At 38.1% G+C, this 21,992-nt stretch overlaps 4 protein-coding genes across 7 annotated transcripts; 2 read left to right on the top strand and 2 right to left on the bottom strand.

Annotated features, from left to right (window-relative positions):
- Positions 1 to 289: 289 nt before the first annotated feature.
- On the bottom strand, positions 290 to 1,530 carry LOC106358404 (heme oxygenase 1, chloroplastic-like). Its single transcript, NM_001315996.1, is given in 5 exon segments — positions 290 to 334; positions 336 to 345; positions 348 to 490; positions 564 to 787; positions 1,107 to 1,530. Coding segments are annotated over 5 exon segments (846 nt in total).
- A 2,250-nt stretch (positions 1,531 to 3,780) lies between these two features.
- Positions 3,781 to 5,875, top strand: LOC106358402 (receptor homology region, transmembrane domain- and RING domain-containing protein 1-like). 2 transcript variants are annotated; one of them, XM_013798195.3, is made up of 5 exons: positions 3,781 to 4,083; positions 4,169 to 4,393; positions 4,472 to 4,861; positions 5,234 to 5,346; positions 5,452 to 5,875. In XM_013798195.3, exons 1-5 carry the CDS (start codon positions 3,969 to 3,971, stop codon positions 5,527 to 5,529), a joined length of 921 nt encoding a protein of 306 aa, XP_013653649.1. In that variant the 5' UTR covers positions 3,781 to 3,968; the 3' UTR covers positions 5,530 to 5,875. The 2 variants fall into 2 exon arrangements, with proteins under 2 accessions (XP_013653649.1, XP_013653650.1); XM_013798196.3 differs by having other exon boundaries at positions 3,786 to 4,083; positions 5,234 to 5,331.
- A 572-nt stretch (positions 5,876 to 6,447) lies between these two features.
- On the top strand, positions 6,448 to 7,418 carry LOC106358401 (thiosulfate sulfurtransferase 18). Its single transcript, XM_013798193.3, is given in 7 exon segments — positions 6,448 to 6,492; positions 6,494 to 6,533; positions 6,536 to 6,635; positions 6,710 to 6,789; positions 6,866 to 6,936; positions 7,006 to 7,059; positions 7,159 to 7,418. Coding segments are annotated over 7 exon segments (471 nt in total). The 5' UTR covers positions 6,448 to 6,462; the 3' UTR covers positions 7,255 to 7,418.
- Positions 7,419 to 7,560: 142 nt separating this feature from the next.
- On the bottom strand, positions 7,561 to 11,115 carry LOC106358399 (calcium-dependent protein kinase 28). Of its 3 annotated transcripts, none has more exons than XR_007326071.1 (11): positions 10,442 to 11,115; positions 10,132 to 10,262; positions 10,006 to 10,047; positions 9,820 to 9,931; positions 9,502 to 9,580; positions 9,126 to 9,422; positions 8,919 to 9,034; positions 8,736 to 8,843; positions 8,322 to 8,651; positions 7,918 to 8,214; positions 7,561 to 7,810 (listed from the first exon to the last, which is right to left on the bottom strand). XR_007326071.1 is itself a non-coding variant. In XM_013798190.3 (11 exons), exons 1-11 carry the CDS (start codon positions 10,769 to 10,771, stop codon positions 8,053 to 8,055), a joined length of 1,614 nt encoding a protein of 537 aa, XP_013653644.1. In that variant the 5' UTR covers positions 10,772 to 11,115; the 3' UTR covers positions 7,561 to 8,052. The 3 variants fall into 3 exon arrangements, 2 of the variants coding, with proteins under 2 accessions (XP_013653644.1, XP_048618486.1); XM_013798190.3 differs by having other exon boundaries at positions 7,561 to 8,214; positions 8,322 to 8,495; positions 8,589 to 8,651; XM_048762529.1 differs by having other exon boundaries at positions 7,561 to 8,214.
- Positions 11,116 to 21,992: the final 10,877 nt, after the last annotated feature.

The raw sequence follows: 21,992 nt of genomic DNA, 5'->3' as shown, positions 1-21,992 counted from the left end.
GTTTAAAATGAAATATTAATATCTTTCATTTCTATGAAACCACATGATAATTATACCATTGATGAAGCTCTAATGATCTGATGTTGTTGGTTTATCCAGTGACTCTTCTTAGACTAAAAAATCTTGACTATGATACAGAACGCTCAACTTCCAACGTCGTATTAAGCTTTGAAGCAAATAAGAGTTTGATACAAACAAGCAGAAGCGAGTTTAAAAATATGATACAGGAATAAAAAACTTGAGCAGAGATTTTAGTTGCCGCCAACAAGCACGTATAAAGAGAGGAATATCAGGACAATATGAGACGAAGTATCTCACCAGAATACTTGAACGATTTCTCGGTCTCTTCCAAACAATGATTCTTTTCTTCTCTCGTCCACTCCTCTGCAACTTTGTTCAGTTTTTCCCTCACGTTCTGCAACAATTCGGAAAGGTCGCCGTCCCATTTGTAAAACTCGAGTTCTCTATTGTCGAGAATCCTCTCGGCTACCTGAAAAAATTAGTTGAAAGCTTCAGAATTATTTTTGTAGGCTGAGTTTAGTGCACAAAGCTCTTTTTATTACCTTTCTTCCAATCATTCGGCCACCAGCGCTGTGGGCGAAGTAGATGTTGTAAAAGTGACAAATGAATGATGGAGGATCCTTGTCAGCTAAATCCTTTAAATACTGAGAATACTTTTTACCAGTAGCAGTTGGTTCTGGAATCTCGTAGCCTTGTTCTTTGAACCACTTCAGATCAGTGTCCAATTTCTCTGCCCTTTCCAGCCCCGTGTTCTTGAATTCCGCATCTACCAGAAAATAAATACAGTAAACTTGTCACAATGGATCCACAAGAAAAAGAGACCTACTTTTGCAACTAACTATTCACAGACCAGTAGTATCTGGAGGAACCTTAGAGCTAATAAGCATAATCGGTGATCCCTCAAATATTGTCTGAAGACTCTCAAGTCTATGTAAGGTTTGCAGTGACACATACGGACCAAGAAACAAAAACTACAATTAATGGGAAACTAGTCTAAATCAAATCCTGAACAAGAAGTGGGTTGATTAGTAAACACCTAAACATTTGAACAATCGACCCAACTAATCAAAATTGAGAAAACTCACAAGTTGGGAAAGTGGACTGACTAATAATCTCTTCAAGCGTGTCATAAACCAACTTGCTATCCACCAAAAACCTCAAGTAACCTTCAACAGTCGGTTCCCATTTAGCGACAGGACGCTCCTCGGGAGCTTTTGTCTCTTTCTCACCTTCCTTGGCCTGCTCTTTCGTGTGAAGTCTCATCGCCACAAACCTCATCTCCTCCACAAACCCTTTCGATTCTCCAGGGTATCTCTTCTTCTTCTGCTTCTCCGCCGCCGTCGCCGCCACCACCACGGACGACGACCACGTCTTGTTCTTCATGGTGGGCAGACTTAGATTCTGAATCCTAGGGCTAGAGTAAAGTGGGGAGAAAGGGAACGAGAATCTGGCGAGTTGGGGGGTTTTGAAGAAGGATAGGGATGGAGATATGGGAGCTGAATAAGCCATGGTTGATGGAAGGAAGGGAGGCAAGCGATGTGTTCTCTTGAAGTAATAGAGAAGAGACAGAGGGACACATACTCCCAATTCAGTTTTTATATTATAGGGGGTTAATATTTTAGCAGCAAGCCCAATATAACAGTACACCTTTTTCTGGAATAATCTCTGATTAAATATTTCGTAATTACATTATGAGATCTACAAATGTAGACAATTTTGAAGTGATGAAATATTGAAATCTTCTTTCTAATACTGTTATTTCCTTCGGTTCTTTAGAAAAGTTTGGCCACTCTTGAGTATACTCCATCACTGCAACCAAATTTTTGCAATCTGTTTCAAAAACTAAGCATGTAGAGTGTGACAAAACATAATCCCATTATCTAGCTAAGTTTTTCTAGTTCCAAACGCAGCAAAATAAATTAAAATTTTCTAGATGTACCTTTCCAAACTCATCTACAACCGGTAAATTTTTGATAATCTTATTCATCTGTTATTTTTAATTCTTTTATATTTCTTGCCGCTTGTCGCTGAAGCTGCGTCAGAGAAACGAACATGGCTGATATAGGGCTTAAAAAATCATTCACGAGACACATATATTATGTAAGCATATGACTTGTGAATCAATATTATCTAGTTTTACTCTTCAATAGAAGCTGATGCATTTGCCTTGAACCATGCTAAGCATTCTTCTTCTGTATGTTAGATAATCTCATGTGGATCTGTGTCCATTCTTTCGAATAACTTATTAAACTATATTTTCAGAGATACCAGATTATCCACCAATAATGACCTAGTCAAAATATATCTAATCAAAATCCACTAAAAAAAAAAAAAAAACAGGTCTCTGGAGGCATAAACATCAAAAAGTAGATAACTGAAAAATGGAAGACCAAAGTTGAAATATTTGTGTTTTAATCAAGTTTCCTTTCGAGGGTTTCGATTTTGGCTACAATAGCATCAATTGCAGCTTCTTCTAGCTAGCTGGAGCAGCCCACATTCCTCTCACGTCATCGTTACATTAACCTCAATGTTTTTTCCTCCGCTCTCAGTTATCTGCAAATGTAAAGATAATGATATCAGCTCAAACAAGTCGGTGACATGAAATCCTTGAATCAAACTATATTTAACAGTTTATTGGAAATATATTTCTCTGTAGTTCTTCTCTATAAATTCCCTAATTGAGTTGAGAATTCTCCCGGTTGCATTACTTTATAGGCAGAGAAAGTGTCAGTCTGATAGCAGACGAGAGTAAGTAGGGCTGGGCATCATTACTCGTTACTCGCCTTAAACTCGCTACTTGACTCGTACCTGCCTCGAAAATTCAGGTACTCGTTGTTGTCGAGGCAAGTAACAAGTCGACAATTTTCATTACCTGCAAGACCAAGTTAAGTATCAAGTATCATTATTATTTTTAATACTTGACTCGTTACTTGCCTCATTACTTAGTATTTGTTACATGATCTATTAAATACTTGTTCATATTTGCTTTTTCTTTTACTTGCATCTAGGATTAGACAAAAATACTCATTACTCTTCTTATACTTGTTACTTGTTTTGTATCTGTCTTGATTTTTAAATACTTGTCGTCATCTAGTCAAGTATTAAATAGTAACAAGTATTAAAAATTTAGCTATATGGCTTGTTTTTACTTGTTACTTGCTTAGAGAAAAAAAATTTGTCATCGTAAAAATTATACAATTCTTATATATCAAAATATTTATATATTTTTTATTTGTCTTCTATATAATATGAACAAATATTTCATTTAAAGTAATTCATGTGTTACTTTAAGTAAAGGATAAACAAAACAAACTTTTATGTTTATTTTTAAAAGAATATTATTTAGTAAGTAATTCTTAAATACTCAAAAAAATTCGTGTAAATAATAAGTAATAGAGAAGGAACAAGTAACTTGCAAGTAATTCATTTTTGATCGAGTACTCGAAAACAAATCAAATACAAGTAAAAAAATTTATTACCTGTGCAAGTCAAAAGTCGACGATGGGAGTAGAAAGACCACCACCACTTTGGGTATATTCCCAAGTTGATGTACTCAACAGTAACTCTAGTGTAAGCTTGTGGATTTGACACTCAAACATGGGCTTGTTAATCAAGACACGAGCATCTGCGCAATGTGATTACCAAGGCTCAGCAGGAAAGGACAGACCCAAGCCATATTATGTTGTGTCCTCGTATAAAAGAGAGATTCTCACATAAGAAAACTCTTTATGTATGTTTGTTTCCTTTTTGTATGTTTCCTTCACCAAGACCCCACAACCACAACCAAATAAACGCTGCCACGTTGGCTGTTTTTTTTAATTGAAAAATAGAGCCTCTGGGTTGAGTAGAAGGTTCGGGTGAAGAAAGCAAAGGCGTTTCTGCGACCGCCTGAAACGGAAAAGCCATCGAATCGATCCACCACCACGGGGGGTCCGAGAGAAAGAGAGATGAGAGATGTTATTGTATGTCTACTCGCAGCTCCTTTCCTCCTACAATTATCAACTGCCACCGTCGTACTCAATTCTATCTCCACCTCTTTTCCTCATCTCCCCGCCAAATTCGGTCGGTCAATCTCTCTCTCTCTCTCTCTCACTGCTTATCTGAAAATTCTCCTGAGTTTTTGTTTAAATTAAATTGTTCCTTGTAGACGGCTCCGTCCCCAGAAACGGAATATGCGGAGCTCTGTTCGTCGCAAATCCCCTCGACGGTTGCTCTCCTCTTCTGCCCCCATCTAACAGTTCTCTTCCTAAGTTGGCTCTTATCATCAGAGGCGGATGCTCTTTCGAGGATAAGCTTCTCCACGCCCAGAACTCGGGTTTTTTTCAAGCTGCGATTGTCTATGACAACTTAGACAACGAAGATCTCGTCATTAGTAAGCCTCAAGATATTACTTCTTTGTAGAGTCTATCAATTTTGGATTCCACATCTGTTTTTGTTTTTTTTTGCACAGTGAAGGTGAACACTCAGGAGATTACACTTGCTGCTGCAGTCTTCGTTTCAAACGTTGCCGGCGAGATCTTGAGCAAGTACGCCAGAGGCCGAGAGGGTGAATGCTGCATTTATCCTCCAACCAAGGGGACTGCTTGGACTGTCCTCGCCATCTCTTTCTTCTCTCTCCTACTCATCATTACTTTCCTCTTGCTCGCCTTCTTTGCTCCAAGGCACTGGACCCAATGGCGAGGCAGGCACAGCAACCGGACCGTGTCACTAGATCCGAAGCTGGTCCGCACCCTCCCCACTTTCACCTTTGCTGATTCTTTTCACGGAGGTGATACGTGTGCCATATGCCTCGAGGATTATAGATTTGGAGACTCCCTTAGACTATTGCCCTGCCAACATGGTATTATTAACTGCTCTTCTTTTTTTTTTTTGTATTCATTGCTCGAGTCATGGAGATGTAAGCTTTATATGAGATTGCCGCAAAGCTCGTAATTGGATTGCCTAATCTACGCACACTTTAATAGTTTGCATTCTTTCTAGGATAACTGTTTCTACTTTATGGTTTTAGTCCATTGGCCTATAGTCCCCAAAATTTTACATAGACACATGCCCTCAAATTTGTAAGAATTTTTTTTTTAATTGAAATCTTTACTAAATCGCCTATACCTCTTCCCCAAATCTTAGTGCCGTCCATGGTTTTAGTGTACACAACATCCCAAGATTTTGGCCTTTGTTTTAGTTTATCTAAGCTGGGGGTGAACCACTTGTGCAGCTTTTCACTTGAACTGCATCGACTCTTGGTTGACAAAATGGGGTACATCCTGCCCGGTGTGCAAGCATGATATAAGAACGCAGACTATGTCTTCCGAGGTGAGGCCCATGAGAGTTAGTGTAACCTCTCTCTCTCTCTTTCCATATGTATTTGTCAAATCCCTGGCTTGTTATTTTGTGTTTTTTGGTGGATTCAATACACTGTTTGTGTTGTTTCAGGCACATAAACGAGATAGTCCAAGAACAGATACAAGTACGGGTAGATTTACCTCTGCTCAATCCAGTCAAAGCCTTTAAGATTGGCGTAAGATCAGTGCTCGGTTTCTGTGGATTAGGGCCATGTTTGCATCGATCTGATTTTCCCTGTGATATTGAATGGGGGAATCATGTTGGGATAAGTATAGGTAAAGCCTTTATATTCGCCATATTGGTCGATACTATGCTTGCCTGATTGTTGTTCCTTACATGTGTACATAGTAGCTTTGTTTTTTTCACATATAAATGATCATTGTGTGTGTTGTTGTTTCGTAATCTTTTATTTGCGAATATCACTTAATGTTTTTTTGAGTTAAGACCGACCTCTGGTGTGTGTGGTGTGTTTGTACATATAAGGCAACCAAATCGATAGAAACAATGTTTTTTAGATTGTCCGTGTCAGATGAGGTACAAGATCCAGGCCAATCTTTTATGTAATCTTTGATGATGAATCGCTTGTCCCGAAGTTTAAAAATACTGAATCCGAAATCCCATACAAGGTGGAATGGAATGTGGCTTTTGATTTTTTTGGTGATATTATTAAACAAATAAAGAAAGAAAGAAGGAGACGTCATCGTTCCTCATCCATACCTAACGTCCCAACAAATACAATGACTCCTTCGTGGGCAATCCCATCCTTGTTTCCATCGACAAGGTAGTTTCCACTGAATTCAGTGATGATCAACATGATAAACTTGTGTTTAGGGTCATCAATTTGTGTTTAATTTGTGTTTAGTTTTACATGTTAATAATTCAAGCTAATTTCTTTCTATATTTTAAATTAGTGAGAAATGAACACGTTTTAGGTGGGTTTTACTTAGCTGTCCAAGGTCTGTAAGACTTATCTTTTTGTTCTTTATTCTACATTTCATTTCCACGTCTATAGCAACAAATTTGTAATGGCTAGATCATATACTATTTATAATATTTATGCTGACCATAATGCGTATGTTAATAAAATAACATTATCTGTTAATGCTCTGCTCTCCGGGTTATTTATTGTCCATCTGCTCTCTTCCTAAAGCTTTCATCTTTTCTTTTCTTCTCTATTTTTTTGTTATTCAAAAGATGATACCAGAAGTTGTTACTGTTGATGTGAGCCAAGCCAAGACTCTCCTCCAGTCCGACCATCAATATCTTGATGTTAGGTGCGCTCTATTGTCCCATCATCATGACTATGTGCAAGTAACCAATTCAAGTTGTTAATTTCTTGCACATGCAGGACCGAGGAAGAGTTCAGGAGAGGCCATTGTGTGGCACCTAAGATCCTCAACGTTCCCTACATGCTCAACACACCTCAAGGTAATCAAAATCAAGCTGAGTTATTATCCAATTTAGATGTATATATAAGACCCTCTTGATCTGTGTGATACACTAGGGAGAGTGAAGAATCCAAATTTTTTGGATCAAGTATCTTCTCTTCTCAGCCCAACTGATTATATCCTTGTGGTAATAACTCTTTTCTTCCTCTATCACACCCACAAAAAATGAGAAAAACCGACAATATGATACATGCAGGGTTGTCAGAGTGGAGCCAGATCCTTAAATGCCACAAGTGAGCTTGTTGCTGCAGTAAGTCAAAAGTCAATAATACACACACACTTGGATTATTTATTGTTGTTTAAGAATGAAGAAGAAAAAATTATTCATACTGAATGTAAAAAAAAATAGGGTTACAAGAAAGTGAGAAACATAGGAGGTGGGTACTTGGCTTGGGTGGATCAGAGCTTTCCCATCAACAAGGAGCAGCAGCAATCTACAAACTAATCATTCTCTTTTATTAAAATAAAAGAAAGTATAATGCAAGATGTGATGTAATAAAATGTATCGCCTATTTAGAATGTTAAGTGTGTTGCTGTGTCATCAAATAAAAGTTGTGTTAATTATGAGTAACACAGGGATTAATTAATAAATACAGTCTTTTTATTAAACTTCCTTTGAGAAAAAAGGTTTGGCAATGAGAAACACACACTATAATGTTGCAAGAAGTATAACAAGATGAATAAGGAAGTGAGGAAGAGTAATATGCTCTCTTTTGAACGTTGATGAAAATCTTCCCAAGGGGAAAAGAAATGAAGAATTGCAATAATCTCGTTGTTGCAATATTATATTATCATCAAAAATAGAGAGAGAGCCACTCCGATCCTGGCTGGAGGATCATGGAAAACAATAGAAAAAGTCTGTATGGTGTGTTCGTTTGGTGTTCACACCCACAATAATATTATGAGAGAATACAGCTGGAATCTATCTTTCTTTCTTTTTGTACCCCACCCATTAAAATTGGATCTGGTCTACTCGGTGTATGCACGTGGCCTTCCATAACCTCCTCCACCTGGTAATGACCCAAAATAATTCTTCTGTGTTTTTCAAGGAATGCCAAAAAACCATTTCTCTGGTTTTGCTGCTTCACTCACTTATCACTACTACAACCTCACCCAAAAACCCCACTTATGGTACAACCAACATTACATAGAAAGACAATATTACATCCCAACAACAAATTACACTGCCCTGTCTCCATTCTCCTCTGCCTCTTCTTCTTCTACTAAAAAATACCATTTAAAACTACCGAGGATTCCTGTGGCGGCCTGCAGGGCTTACAACTCTCTGCGAACTTATGCTCGCTGTTCTTAGAAGTCTCCGGAACTCATGCAGGCTTATCTTCCCGTCTCTGTCTATGTCTGCTTCATCCAGAAGTGGATCTATTGAGCCTCTTAATCCCGTGTGCTGATTAAATTCACCAAAACAAAAATACACTCTTCATTTTTTTCCTTTTTCTTGTTCCATCATCTACTCCACAAAAGACAACACAAGAGGAGGTAAAAAGAGCTCACCATTCGAAGCTCCTCGGGCGTTATGTACCCATCTTTGTCAATGTCGAATTTCTCAAAAGCTGCTCTTGATCTTAACTGCCATTTCTCTGAATCATGTTCTTCCAGCTGATGAACATGTAGAGCTGCTGCTACAAACTCTGTGAAGTCCACTAATCCATCAGTGTTGCTATCGATCTGTGTCCACCAAAGATTTTCAGATAATGATATACCCCCACAGATGCAATTGCAATGGAAAAGGAAGAAAAAAATAAGAAAAACTGTAACTACCGCTTGAAGGATCTCAGCAACTCGTGAATCCTTCAGTTTCCAAGGAAGGTCTTTGGCAAGTGCCTGTAGACAAAAGACTCTGAATCATGCATAGGCATATAACTAGTATTTGTTCTCAAAAGCAATTTTGTCATAAAGTTCACTTGCCTGTCTCATTTCCTCAAGACTAATGACACCGTTTTTATCTACATCAATTGCATCAAACTGATCTCTGAGGTCAGAAATCTCTGCCTCGTCGAGTGTGCTAGCAAGCGCCTGCCAGAAAGGGGACACAGAGCATAAGAGACATTTGCCCCAAAAAAAATAAATCTCTATCCTCGTTTGGCTTACCCGTAAAGCAAACTGCTTAAGACGGCTGTATCTCACAAACTGACGTAAGTTGTTGAGAACAGAAATGTCAACAGGGATATCAGTGGCATTCCCTCCTTCTCTAACCCACGCATGTGCTGCAAAAGGCAAAAGAGACAGAAGAGGATTAGCCTAATGATTAAAACTGCCAACAAGTCGTACAAAAAAAAAAGCAAGGACAAGACATACAAAGGGCTTGAGCAGCAGTTAGCCGTGCTCGAGGGTCTTTGACAAGTAACTTTTTAACAAAATCTTTCGCGCTGTCACTTATAGTTGACCATGGTTTGCGGCGGAAGTCAGGTTTGTTCCTTAAGACCTCCTTAAAAATACCGTCCTCAGTCCTATCCCAGAAAGGGCGCCTTCCACAGAGTAAAATATAGGTGATAACACCAATGCTCCAGACATCAGATTCAGGGCCTGATCTGCGCTTAAGTACTTCGGGAGCAACATAATAGGCGCTGCCAACAATGTCATGAAACCTTTTCCCTGAAATGTTTTTTTTTTTTGAGTTGTTAATCTACACAAAATCAACCACTTAGTTTAGTGTGGTGGACTTTGTACTAACCTGGTTTGATAAAATCGGATAAACCAAAATCTGTAGCCTTCAGAGGCGACTCGAGTTGAGTTGATTTAAACAAAAAATTCTGAAAGAGGGAAAAGAGAAGGGTCAAAATTAGTGGAAGTAGCTGAGCCGAGCCTGAGAACGAAGATGAGAAACGCTAGCGAGTCAGTCTATCCTACTAAATCATCGTGTTATTGCTACCTCTATTTAATGTTCTTCTTAACGACATGTTTGTTGTAATTTATGTCTCAAGTAATCAGTTACATTGATTTGATGATATCAATAAAGTTAAGAGGTTAAAGGAAAAAATAATAAAAAGACCTCAGGTTTCATATCTCTATGAACAAGACCGTGGAGATGACATTCTCCAGCGACTTTGAGCATCTGTCTGACGACAACGGCTGCATCTTTCTCGGAGTAACGACTATCTTTCCTAAAAGAAAAGGTGTGTCAGTCAATTCAATAGGGAGAAGAAGAGATTATTTCCTCAGAGAGATGGTAACAAACTTGGATAAAATCCGATCCAGCAACTCGCCTCCCTCGCACAACCTAAAGAGAGAGAGTGATGATGGATTAGAACAAATAAAAAAATAAAATAAAAAGAAAACAAAGGGAAGGGAAGGGAAGGCTCACTCCATAACAATGTAGACGTAGTCGTCATCGTCAAAGGCATTGTAAAACTGTACAACGTTCTCGTGCCCTGAAAGAGCTTTAAGTATCTCAACCTCCCGCTTCACGTCCTCAACCGCTATTGGAAGAACCATCTGTGACCAAGTTCGTTACAAAAAGAGAATCAATCCGAAATTGAGCAGTGATTTTCAAAAATTATAAATTAAATTAGATCCCAAAAAAATAGAATCTACTGAATAGTATATAGTAGTGGAAATAAAATCAAAACAATGAATCCCTATTAATTTGGATAGGGAATCAGTAATAGAGTTACCTTACTCTTATCGAGCCTCTTGACGGCGACACGATCGCCATTGGACTTGTCGATGGCAACGTAGGTATACCCGAATTGACCATGACCCAGCAACTTCCCGATGGTATACTGCTCGTGGAAGTCTTTGGCGTATCCAAAATCGGTACGCTTGCCGCAAGGGACGGACCCGGTGGCTCTCCGCTTCGCGTTGGTGGTGGTGGTGGTGGTGGTAGAGGGCTTATTCTCTGGAGGTTTCTTACATCCTTTTTTATGAGCCTTGTTGTTGTTGTTGTTGGTCTGTCTACTACTGCTGGCACCGGTGACTCTAATGGCGGAGAAGCACACACCCATTGGCTTATTATGCTAAAGATCCGAGAGAGAGCGATTCCAATGAGAGCATGGATGTGGAATTGAGAGAGAGTGGGATGGTGGATGAATATTTAATAAACAAACAAAAAAGAAGAAGAGAGGAAGGAGAAGAGTGTTGAGTTGGTCAAACCCAAAGAGCGAGTGAATCATGAAACGAAATCTCCCCTCCACTTTCCTCCCCCCTTGGTCCCTCCTCTATGTTCCTTCTACTTTTAACTTTTACTATAATAGTAGTAAGTAGAATACACTCTGCCCATTTATTTATTTACAGGACAGTAAACAAAAGATTTGATTGATAAAGCAAAAGGGGTGGGTTGATTTTGTTTACGATGGTGTGAAAGCCTCGAGTGATTAGAAGAGAAATACTTCGAACTTTTAACACACCACACCACACACCCCGAAGTATCATTTTGCATTATTATTAGAGATGATTATTGTCACCTATTATGCACACATTTATTAGATTCTAACCAACTCTATATAGTTTATATAGACACCCAGCCCAGCCTGTACTCCATCCCAGTCGCTTTCTCCAAAATCCCGACTCTGATTAAAACCAAGATTTTTACAACTATATATATATATATATATATATAAGCTATTATGTCTCATAAGTAAACAACTTTTAATTTTATGCTGATTACTTTTCGTCTGACAAGTTGACTTAGTCATTTCAAACAAAATTTTCCATTCAAACAAGTCTAAACCACAATTTATCTATTTTGGTTGAATTCTACTAATCTTATGATATATTATTTCTTATCTAATGCGTATACGTTTTATATTTTCATTAGCTCTAATGAGTTGTTCTTAATCAGAGTCATACAGTTGTGTTTTGGGAGCGAGAGGAACTTGACAACAAATGATCATATTTTTCTCAAAACGGGTGACGGTAAATCACTTTAACGTGACACGCCAACGCACAACCGTTTCCCAATAACTCATGGATTGGTGGTGGTGTCGATTAAATCTATATTATAATAGTTGAGTTTTTGATCGATCCTCGGCGCGCCACGTCAGCGTTTTGTGGTTGCCACTTTTAAGAAGTGTGAAAAAGTGTCAAGCCCATGGTTCGAACCCGGTTTATTGAAATATAATTTATACCACTAAGCTAAATGATACTTTGTACATTGATGGTCGAACCTAATATATATTTATAAAAGTCGAAAGCCTTTACTTCTTCGGCTTCCTCTGAAGGTCGGACCTACAAGTATATTATGGGTTTCATTTTTAAATGAGATTCATAACGTTATATGAAAAAAACTCAGGTTTGCAACATTTATAGTTTTCCCATATTGTAAACTGTTGTCGTTTAACATGAGTTTGAGTTCTTTTCATCATTGTCTCAAACAAGTTTGAGCTACAGAGTTGCGCCGTGTATCTGTCTGTAATCTATTTTTTCACCGGTGAACTCTTCATGTCTCCATCTTAAATCGTTTGATCATAAATGTTCCTGATTTGTAGCCCCTCTGTAAATCCTATATATATGTGATTCTCATCTTTGATGAACTCAATCTGCATTTCCACAAAACTCATTGATTCCTCTTAGCTTTAACCATCTTCTAGAAAATGTTTCTCTCTGCCTCTCCAGTTCCTCAAACCGGCGTCCTGGCGTCCGTCACTCAACCTTCGAGTCTCTCCGTCTTGGTCGTAGTAGTCAGAGCATAACCTTTGGCTTCCTACGCTTCTGGGATTCTCTGAACTTCAAGAAAGATAGGGAGTTTGTGGAAATCACAATTTTCTTCCTTGATGAAAGGGTAAGTTAATCTTCGATCTATCACACTTATTTAACATAATTGCTTTAATTTATTTCCTAATTCTTTGTTGAATAATATTATTTGCAGATTCCGTGATTCATGGGTTTACTCCCGTCGGACGTGCTAATCATTACAGGCCATCTTTGAAAGTAGGTTCCATTTTGAACATCGATCGTTTTAACGGTGCTAGGTGCTCAAGCATCTACAAGATAACTGATCATCCATTCCTCATTCGTTTCATCTCACTAACTATTATTGTTTCATCACGTGTGCTCCTGAGATCAATCTCCAGTCAAGATCAGACTGTTCGACAATCTCCAAGTGATTGTGAACACAAACCTAGAACTTCCGGGTATATTATCATATTGCATCTGAGTTTATATTATGTTCCAGTATCACAACTGATATTTAAACTCGCAGATGTGGTTGGAAAAATCTGTTTAGTCCAGGGCTCTGACCTCACCAAAGAAACAACTCGAGTCTTTATCTGTCTCCTCATTGATACGTAAGAAACAATCAACACATAATTCTCTTTTTATTAGTGTATATATTGTGCTAACATCAATAATCAAAAATATTTTCTACCCAAGATTTGTGGTCGTCTATTTATCTCTCTTACTTATCAATCTAATTTTACACAAATCTTTATTTTACAGCTTAAAAGAAACCACAATAACCGAAACAATCAAAACACCAAAAACTAGAATCTCAAAAAAGACGAATCATTAATGATCACCTCTCTTTTTGTCTAATCTTACAAATAAACTTCAAAATAAATATACCAAACCAATCAACTCAACTAAAACTCAACGAGACATACATTGAGCCAGCTAAACAAATACAAACTACACTGCCAGCTATTTAACAATTTACAAACTTACTTTCGCAGATGCTTACGAAGAAGACGAAGACGACAACCAAGATCAGTGAAATTACCTAAACAAAAAAGCAGAGTAAGTTACAAACTCTCATAAATAAAATTAACAATGATTTTTGTTTACATATTACCCATCAAATAAAAGAGAAACAAACACAACCATACCAGGAGATACAAGAGACAATCGCAATAGACACAAATGCGGCAACAACATTTCCACCTGCTCATTCCTCTTGTCTTATGAAAATAGCTTACATGCTTAATGTCAACAGGCCAATGCTATTATCTTCTCATGAGAAATACAAATATTCTTTTAAAACTCATTAAGACCCAAATACTAATTGTCACTCATTTTATAGTTATTTCTACAAATCTTCATGTATTTGTTTTAAAGGTCCGATAAAAGCAACAAATTAAAAAAAAACATATAACCAACATAAGAATAAAAAAAATTATTACTTAATACACACAACTTACACAACTAAACTGGAGAAAAAATATCCATAAACAAAAGGTAATCTCAACAACGTTAATATAATTTATGTAAGTAATCTCAACAGTACAAGTAACAAATTAAAAAGACAAACAAACAATAAGCCTCAGTGACACAACAAGCAAAACCACGAACTATATCAATCAAATTACTAACACAGTTTAGTCCTTCGTGAGTGGAGAACAGTGCATACACAGTTCATCATCACAACTCTAATCCTATAACAACAAAAAACTTGAAAAACAATGATCAACCCAAAGCGCAAAATTCACAGCTACAATAACCCTAACAAATATTGAGATGAAACAGGAACTCTGTCCATAACTTCGCGCTTGCGCGGGGGCAATACCCCTAGTACTTGTTAATTAAGGGATCAAATGCTGGGATGGACCAGAAGGGCACAAAAAAATCTGGAGTAGACCATTTCTATTTTTATTTTTTTAATGAATTAAAAATAAATAAAAATTAAGCAGAAAATACTATAAAACCTAAAACTTCAACATATTTACATATCCAGCCAGTGTACCCACCCATTTACCATTAACCCGACCCGACCTGTGTTTTAATAAACCTAAATCCCCAATTTTTTTTTGTCTTCAACGTAACCAACGAAACCTACAAACTGAAATCACGATCTCCCTCTATCTCCCATCACTAATTAAACTCGGCAACAATCATCTTGAATCTCATATATTTCTCCAATTTCGTGTCACTCATTGAAAAACTATGTCTGAAGAAAAACAAGAAAGAAACCCAACCCAGTCCTTCTTTTTCCCCATTTCTTTCATCATAAAACAAAATAAAAAAATTTCTTCAATCATGCACTATTTTTTTTCTTTTTTATCTATCGATCAACCCATAGTTATATTTAATCAATTATATCTTATCTAGAATCCAATTTCATCTTTTCCTTACGATATTCAAGATAATGAAGAATGCAAGGTATTACTAGTACAACTAGTAAACCTCAAACTAGTACAACTAGTACAACTCAAACTTGTACAACAAGTACAACTTGTACAACTCGAATTAATACAATTAGTACAAATTGAGTATCTCCTATACATATTTGAGAAGTGATTTTCTTATGTGTTATCACCATATTTATTCTCATCCAAAAAAAAAAAGATAACATGGTTTTGAGAAAATTATGAAATGGCATCACTTAATTATGAGATGTATAATTTCTTTTATTGATTGTTTCCTGCATATGAAAATGCTAAAAAAGAGAATGATTTAGAACCAATAAGACATACTGGTCTAATCTCTTCTGCTTGCATGTGTCAAATATATGAATAGTATATTTTTAATAATATTTGATTTGGAATTGATATGTTTATAAGTTATAATAGTTATACTAGTTGTACGATTTTCGGAAAAAAATCATCTTCATATTTTTAGTCTCGAGACCAAAAAGCTAGAGCCAGAAAATTCTTCAACCATTGCTCTAAAGACGCAAATCACCAGAAAGAAAAAAAAGATTGGGTTTGATGTATGATTTTTTTTTTGCAAATAATTGTTTTAATCGTGATGTATTAATTCAATTGTTATCCACAATTGTAAAATTTTAGTTTGTTTCTCAAGATAATAATAGCTATTAGAAATAAACAAAATTGCAACAAATAATACAAATAATCAGTAAAAATATTAATTAAGAATTATTTACCAAAATAAATCATTTTAATCAAATATTTTTTTTAAATTACATTTAATTAGTAAACGATATAAATCAGCAGATGTAAATGATACATATTTTTGAATAACTTCTTAAAATTGATATTAATTTTGTGTAAAATGAAATGATGCAAATAATTTATATTTTTACATCAGTTATTAAATAAATTGATGCAAATTATTTGCATCACTAATTATTTTAGTACAACCGATACAACTAAAGCAACATACTAACATGTACTTCACCCACAATGTTTAAAACATGATACACATCTAAAACTTGATGCATAATACAAGATGAAATAACATAGTTGTACTAGTATTTGAGTTGTACCGGTTTGTACATAGTTGTATTAGTTTTTGAGTTGTACCGGTTTGTACATAGTTGTACATAGTTGTACTTTGGTATTGAAATCGAAAAAACTAGTTGTACCACATAATCCGTAGAAATATTAATTAAGAATTATTTACCAAAATAAATCATTTTAATCAAATATTTTTTTTAAATTACATTTAATTAGTAAATGATATAAATTAGTAGTTGTAAATGATACATATTTTTGAATAACTTCTTAAAATTGATACTAATTTTGTGTAAAATGAAATGATGCAAATAATTTATATTTTTACATCAGTTATTAATTAAATTGATGTACATTATTTGCATCACTAATTATTTTAGTACAACCGATACAACTAAAGCAACATACTAACATGTAGTTCACCTACAATGTTTAAAACGTGATACACATTTAAAACTTGATGCATAATACAAAACTTGATGCATAATACAAGAGGAAATAACATAGTTGTACTAGTATTTGAATTGTACCGGTTTGTACATAGTTGTATTAGTTTTTGAGTTGTAGCGGTTTGTACATAGTTGTACTTTGGTATTGAAATCGAAAAAACTAGTTGTACCACATAACATTTAAACTTACCTGAGTTGTACCACTTCTTTAGTATGAATCTGAACTACTTTTGCTTTTCTGCTTTTCTATACAATTGTCCAGATAGATAACGTGTCCCATGTTAGCCTAAACAAATGTATTACACCTACCATAGAGTATATATAGTCCATATATATATTGGGTCTTCTGTAAGAAATTTAATCACTAATCAGCCCACCTTGCTTCCAAGCCGTTCCAAAGCTAAGGTCTATCATTGATCGTGAGCTAGTATTGTTAATGGATGGTATTAACAGAAACTAATCGATAGGCGATAATTAAGTGTTGTGACCTATTTTAAATGACAAAATCGAGTTTTAAAACAAAAGTAATCGTCCAAAAAAATTCATTTCAAATGTCTGATTTAAGGCGCGTATGAGGAAGTACCGTTAAAGGTTTTCAAAAGGAAAAACAACAACTCTCCCTCTAAAACAAAAGCTCTAACCTCTCTCTAAGCCACCGGGGAAAACCCTAGCTTCGGCTCGGTTATACTGATGCTAGATGCCTGCCGGAGGCATTTATGTTCTCCCCTTCCTTTTTTCTTTTACTTTCCTCCTCACCGGCAGACCTTTGCCGATATGCTCGTTGTCTCTGGGTTTGGGGAACCCACACAAAGGTTTCATCGAGACCGAAGGTGGTGAGTTTTGGCGCACTTTGGAGCGACGGCGAGGCAAACGAGACAGCAGTGAAGACGAAGGTCAGCTTTTAGGGTCTCGGAGGAGCGGGACCTAATTTTCCCTTTTTCAGATCTCCGGCGAATCCGGCTCAGCGACGACGCGTGGCTTCAGAAAACGACTCCTCCATCATGGATCTATACCTCCAAGCGGTGGTAAGACATGTAGAGGAGAGATACGGCGGCAAGTGAACAGAGGATGGTCTTCTGGTTCTCGGGGGTTACACCGATGGAGTGGTCAACCGGAGGTCTAACCTAGCGATGGTTCGTGGCGGCGGCTCTACATCCCAGCACCGAGAAAGTTGCTTCTAAACCGGTGGTACGAGCTCTGCTTCTCTCGAAGCTTGGATTCTCGGCTCTAGCTCGTGCTTTGTTTCAGCTGAAACCCTTCTTTCAGTTCGGATCTTGTGTTTGATTTTAGGCTCAGTATTGAAAACCAGGGAGACGATCTAAACTCGATGTTGCACCTTTTGGTGAAGATGCTAATGGGACAAGGACTTCAATGCCGATTATTAGGATCCCTTAGTTTGTTTCAATTGTACTCGATGTAGATATTATCTTTGGATTAGTAAATGCTGTTGTACCATGAGGTCAATTTAGGTGTGGTTAAAGAGATGGATCAGTCTGAGTCGTGGATTGGTTTCATTCTCACTGTCGTCCAAAATGCATTGGGTCTAGGTTAGGTAACGTTAGTTCCAACCAAGTGAGCTAGGGTGGTACTAGATCGACTCAAAGAATTAGTGGTTAAAGTCTCTTGTGGTCAAGTTTCTTGTATCATGACTTGGTAAATGAAAGTACGAAGCTGAGAAACAAAAAAAAAGGCGCGTATGGGCTGTTCTGTACCGACTTATAGAACACTAACAAAAACCATATGAAAGAGCTATTATTTTCTAATTTTACGCAGGATTTCACCGAAGTTGAACCGGTCTTGTCTTTTTTCTTTTCGTTGTCAGAACGTAATCATAGAACTTCTTATTTTTAGATCTACACTTGTACACACCAACCTGGACAAAAAAAAGAGAAGAGGAGTAACTATATATGTCTCTCACCAACAAGCTATTATCACCAATTAAGTTGCATTATTCTTTATTGCTTGGTGGGCGGTGGCTGCATGCATTTCTGCATTTGTTTCTCAGGATTTTTCACTATACATGCAACTTGCAAGGACAGTAAATGGATGTCTTTGGTATGATTAAAAATGTATCACACTTGAAAAATGAAACTAGACAGGAGTTAGTAGCAAAATTATAAAAATTAGACATGAACAACGTCGCCAATGCCGTTACCATCCGTGACGCCTCAGTGAAGGGATGAGCTTAATCCTCTTTCCAGCGGTAAGGATGCAGTATTCGGTGGGCGAGGTTACCGGGCACTTGGGTCTCTCGTTGTGAGGGTTTTTGGAAGCCAGAGTCGTTTTTGCTAGAGGACGGCGAAGAGACTTTACACAGATCTTTAGCCACCTGAACTGGTGGAGCCACCGGTGGGACCTATGGGACAGGTGGCAAAGGATACGAAGCTGGAACTGGCGCCTTGGGAGCTGGCCCTGGAGTTAGGCGCCACGGCCAGGAGCAACTCCATAAGGAAAGTGGTGGTGGCTTGGGCGGAATGCTTCACCGCTATGGATCCGGATCCAGCTCTAGCTCGGTACGTTACCAAATTAGTATAGTCATACGTATGCACGTGTATAAATGCAGGTGTATGTTTTAACAATTCCGATATGATGATTAAGGAGAAGTTGCATGGTCATCATGATCAGTCTGGTCAATCTCAGTGGATGTTGTGACGGATTTGAGAAGATAGGGATTAACAAATGGATAAACAATAAAGAAAGACACAGAGATTTAACGTGGTTCACCCCTAACGGCTACGTCCACGGGGAAAGAGAGATTTTATTGATGGAGGAATTACAGAGATCTGTCTACAAGAATATCAGATCTAGTTTCTCTACGGCTGCTAACTAGGTTTAGAGGAGGCACAAGATATATATAGTTGTGTCCCAGAAAACCCTAGCACTAATGGGCCTCAAATGACTAAGACCCAACAAATTCAAGGCATTATTCAACAAATCTCCACCTTGACTTGAATCATGCATAATCAGATGTACAAGAATGCACTTCTTCGTGCTCAGAATACAGATGTACCAGACTCTCTCTTTGCTCAGATGTTCCGTCGAACTCAGATGTCAGATGTCCCGTCGGACCAGATGCTCATCAGAGCCAGATGCCCTCACTTGGGCCAGATGCTCTCTTCGAGCCAGATGCCCCTCAGGGCCAAACGCCCATCAGGGCCAACGCCCATCAGGGCCAGATTTAACAGCTTGAGATGTTTAGCAAATCAAGACAATGCTTGAACTTGCTATGAGGAACCGGCTTAGTGAACATATCCGCAGGATTATCAGTTGTTCCTACCTTCTTCACTTCAATCCTCTTCTCATCTCTCAGAAAATGGTATCTTACATCGATATGCTTGGTTCTCTCATGATGAACCTGATCCTTGGCTAAGCAGATAGCACTTCAGCTATCACAGAACACAGTAGCCTGATCATGATGAAGACCAAGATCACTGACCAATCCTCTCAACCATATTGCCTCCTTAGCAGCTTCTGTCAATGTCATATACTCTGCCTCAGTTGTAGACAAAGTCACTGTCTACTGCAAAGTCGTCTTCCAGCTCACAACAGAACCACCCAAAGTAAATACGTAACCAGTCATAGATCTCCTGCTGTCCACATCTCCTGCATAATCCGAATCAGAATACCCAGTAACCAGTCTCGGATCCTTGTCTCCATAGAGAAGACCAATATCAGATGTACCCTTAAGGTACCGGAAAATCCTCTTCACAGCGATCCAGTGCTCCTTTCGCGGCTGAACCATGAACCTACTCACAACACTGACTGCGTGTGCAAGATCTGGTCTTGTACAAACCATAGCATACATCAAACTTCCTACAGCACTAGCATAAGGAACACGTGACATATAATCGATTTCCCCTTCAGACATTTCATCACTCATGGTAGGATGAAAATTTGCAGCACATGGAGTATCGATAGGCTTAACATTAAGCATCCCGAATCTTGTCAAGACCTATTCAATGTAGGCCTTTTGTGACAAGAACAACTTCTTCTTCGTCATATCCCTGAAGATCTCCATTCCTAGAATCTTCCTCGCAGCACCCAAATCTTTCATCTCAAACTCAGAACTCAGTAGTTCTTTCAGCTTCTGAACATAACACTTCTTCATGGCAGCTATCAGCATGTCATCTACATACAACACCAGGTAGATATACGACTCATCCTCCACCTTGCTCATGTAGACACAACAGTCATAAGGACTCCTGTCGTAGCCCAACTTGACCATATAGCTGTCAAACCTCTTGTACCACTGTCTAGGAGACTGCTTAAGTTCATACAGCGACTTCTTCAACTTGCACACATGATCTTCTTTACCAGGAAATAGAAAACCCTCAGGCTGAGTCATATAAATCTCCTCTTCAAGCTCTCCATGAAGAAAAGCAGTCTTCACATCAAGTTTCTCCAACTCCAGATCCTGACGTGCTAGTATCGCCAATAACACTCTGATAGAGGTGTGTCTGACCACGGGTGAGAATATCTCATTGTAGTCCATGCCTTCTCTTTGACTGAAACCTCTAGCAACAACTCGAGATTTATACTTGACTCCCTCTTCTGGTGACTGACCTTCTTTTAGCTTATAAATCCACTTGCAAGTCACAACTTTTCTCCCAGGTGGTAGTGTGACCAGATCCCATGTGTGATTCTTTTCATGAGATTCCATCTCATCTCCCATTGAAGCAAACCATTTCTCAGATGCATAACTTGAAATGGCTTCTCTATAAGTAAACGGCTCGTAAGTGTCCACTTCCTCTGCAACATGTAGTGCATAACCCACCATATCTTCAAACCGATATCTCTTTGGTGGCCTAACATCAACTCTCCTTGGTCTGTCTTTAGCAATACTGCGTTTTTCAGACCCAATACGTTGATTTCCAGAATTGGAAGATTGAGGCTGCTCATCAGACATCGATCGCTCGCTCTCTTCCTAAGGATTGATCGATCTCGTGTTGTCGGACATCAATCGGAGATCTCTGCCATCCCCCAATCATGTGTCTGACGTAGATAGATCGCTCCCTGACACTGGATCGATTGATCCTGGGTAGTCTGACTGCACTTCCTGCAGCTCCACCTGCTTGTCAACATCCTCCTGCTCTACTTCTGAAATGGACTCAGCTGAAACTTTGAACATAGAACTCTCATCAAACACAGCGTTCCTGCTCATAACAACCCGTTTCTCAGATGGAGACCAAACTCTGTATCCCTTTACACCATCTCCATAGCCCATAAACACTCCCTTCTTCGCTCTTGGTTCCAGATTTCCCTCATTAACATGATAGTAAACCGTGCAACCAAAAAATCTCAGAATAGAATAATCAACAGATCTGCCTGACCAGACCTCATTAGGTATTCGACACTCGATCCCTGTATGCGGTCCAAGATTGATCACATAACAAGTCGTGTTCACTGCCCCAGCCCAAAACCTCTTCTCTAAACCAGTATTAGAAAGCATGCACCTCGCTCTCTCCAGCAATGTCTGGTTCATTATCTCTGCTACACCATTCTGCTGTGGTGTATACCTGATTGTATGATGCCTAGCAATCCCTGCATCCTTACAAAACTGATTGAACTCTCTTGAACATAATTCCAGACCATTATCAGTACGAAGCCTCTTAATCTTCTTCTCAGTGTGATTCTCCACCAGTATCTTCCAC

The sequence above is a fragment of the Brassica napus genome, chromosome C7 (genome assembly GCF_020379485.1).
Source record: "Brassica napus cultivar Da-Ae chromosome C7, Da-Ae, whole genome shotgun sequence".
Lineage (NCBI taxonomy): Eukaryota > Viridiplantae > Streptophyta > Magnoliopsida > Brassicales > Brassicaceae > Brassica > Brassica napus.
The sequence above is the reverse complement of the archived record's forward strand: the minus strand, read 5'-3'. Positions and strand labels throughout refer to the sequence as shown.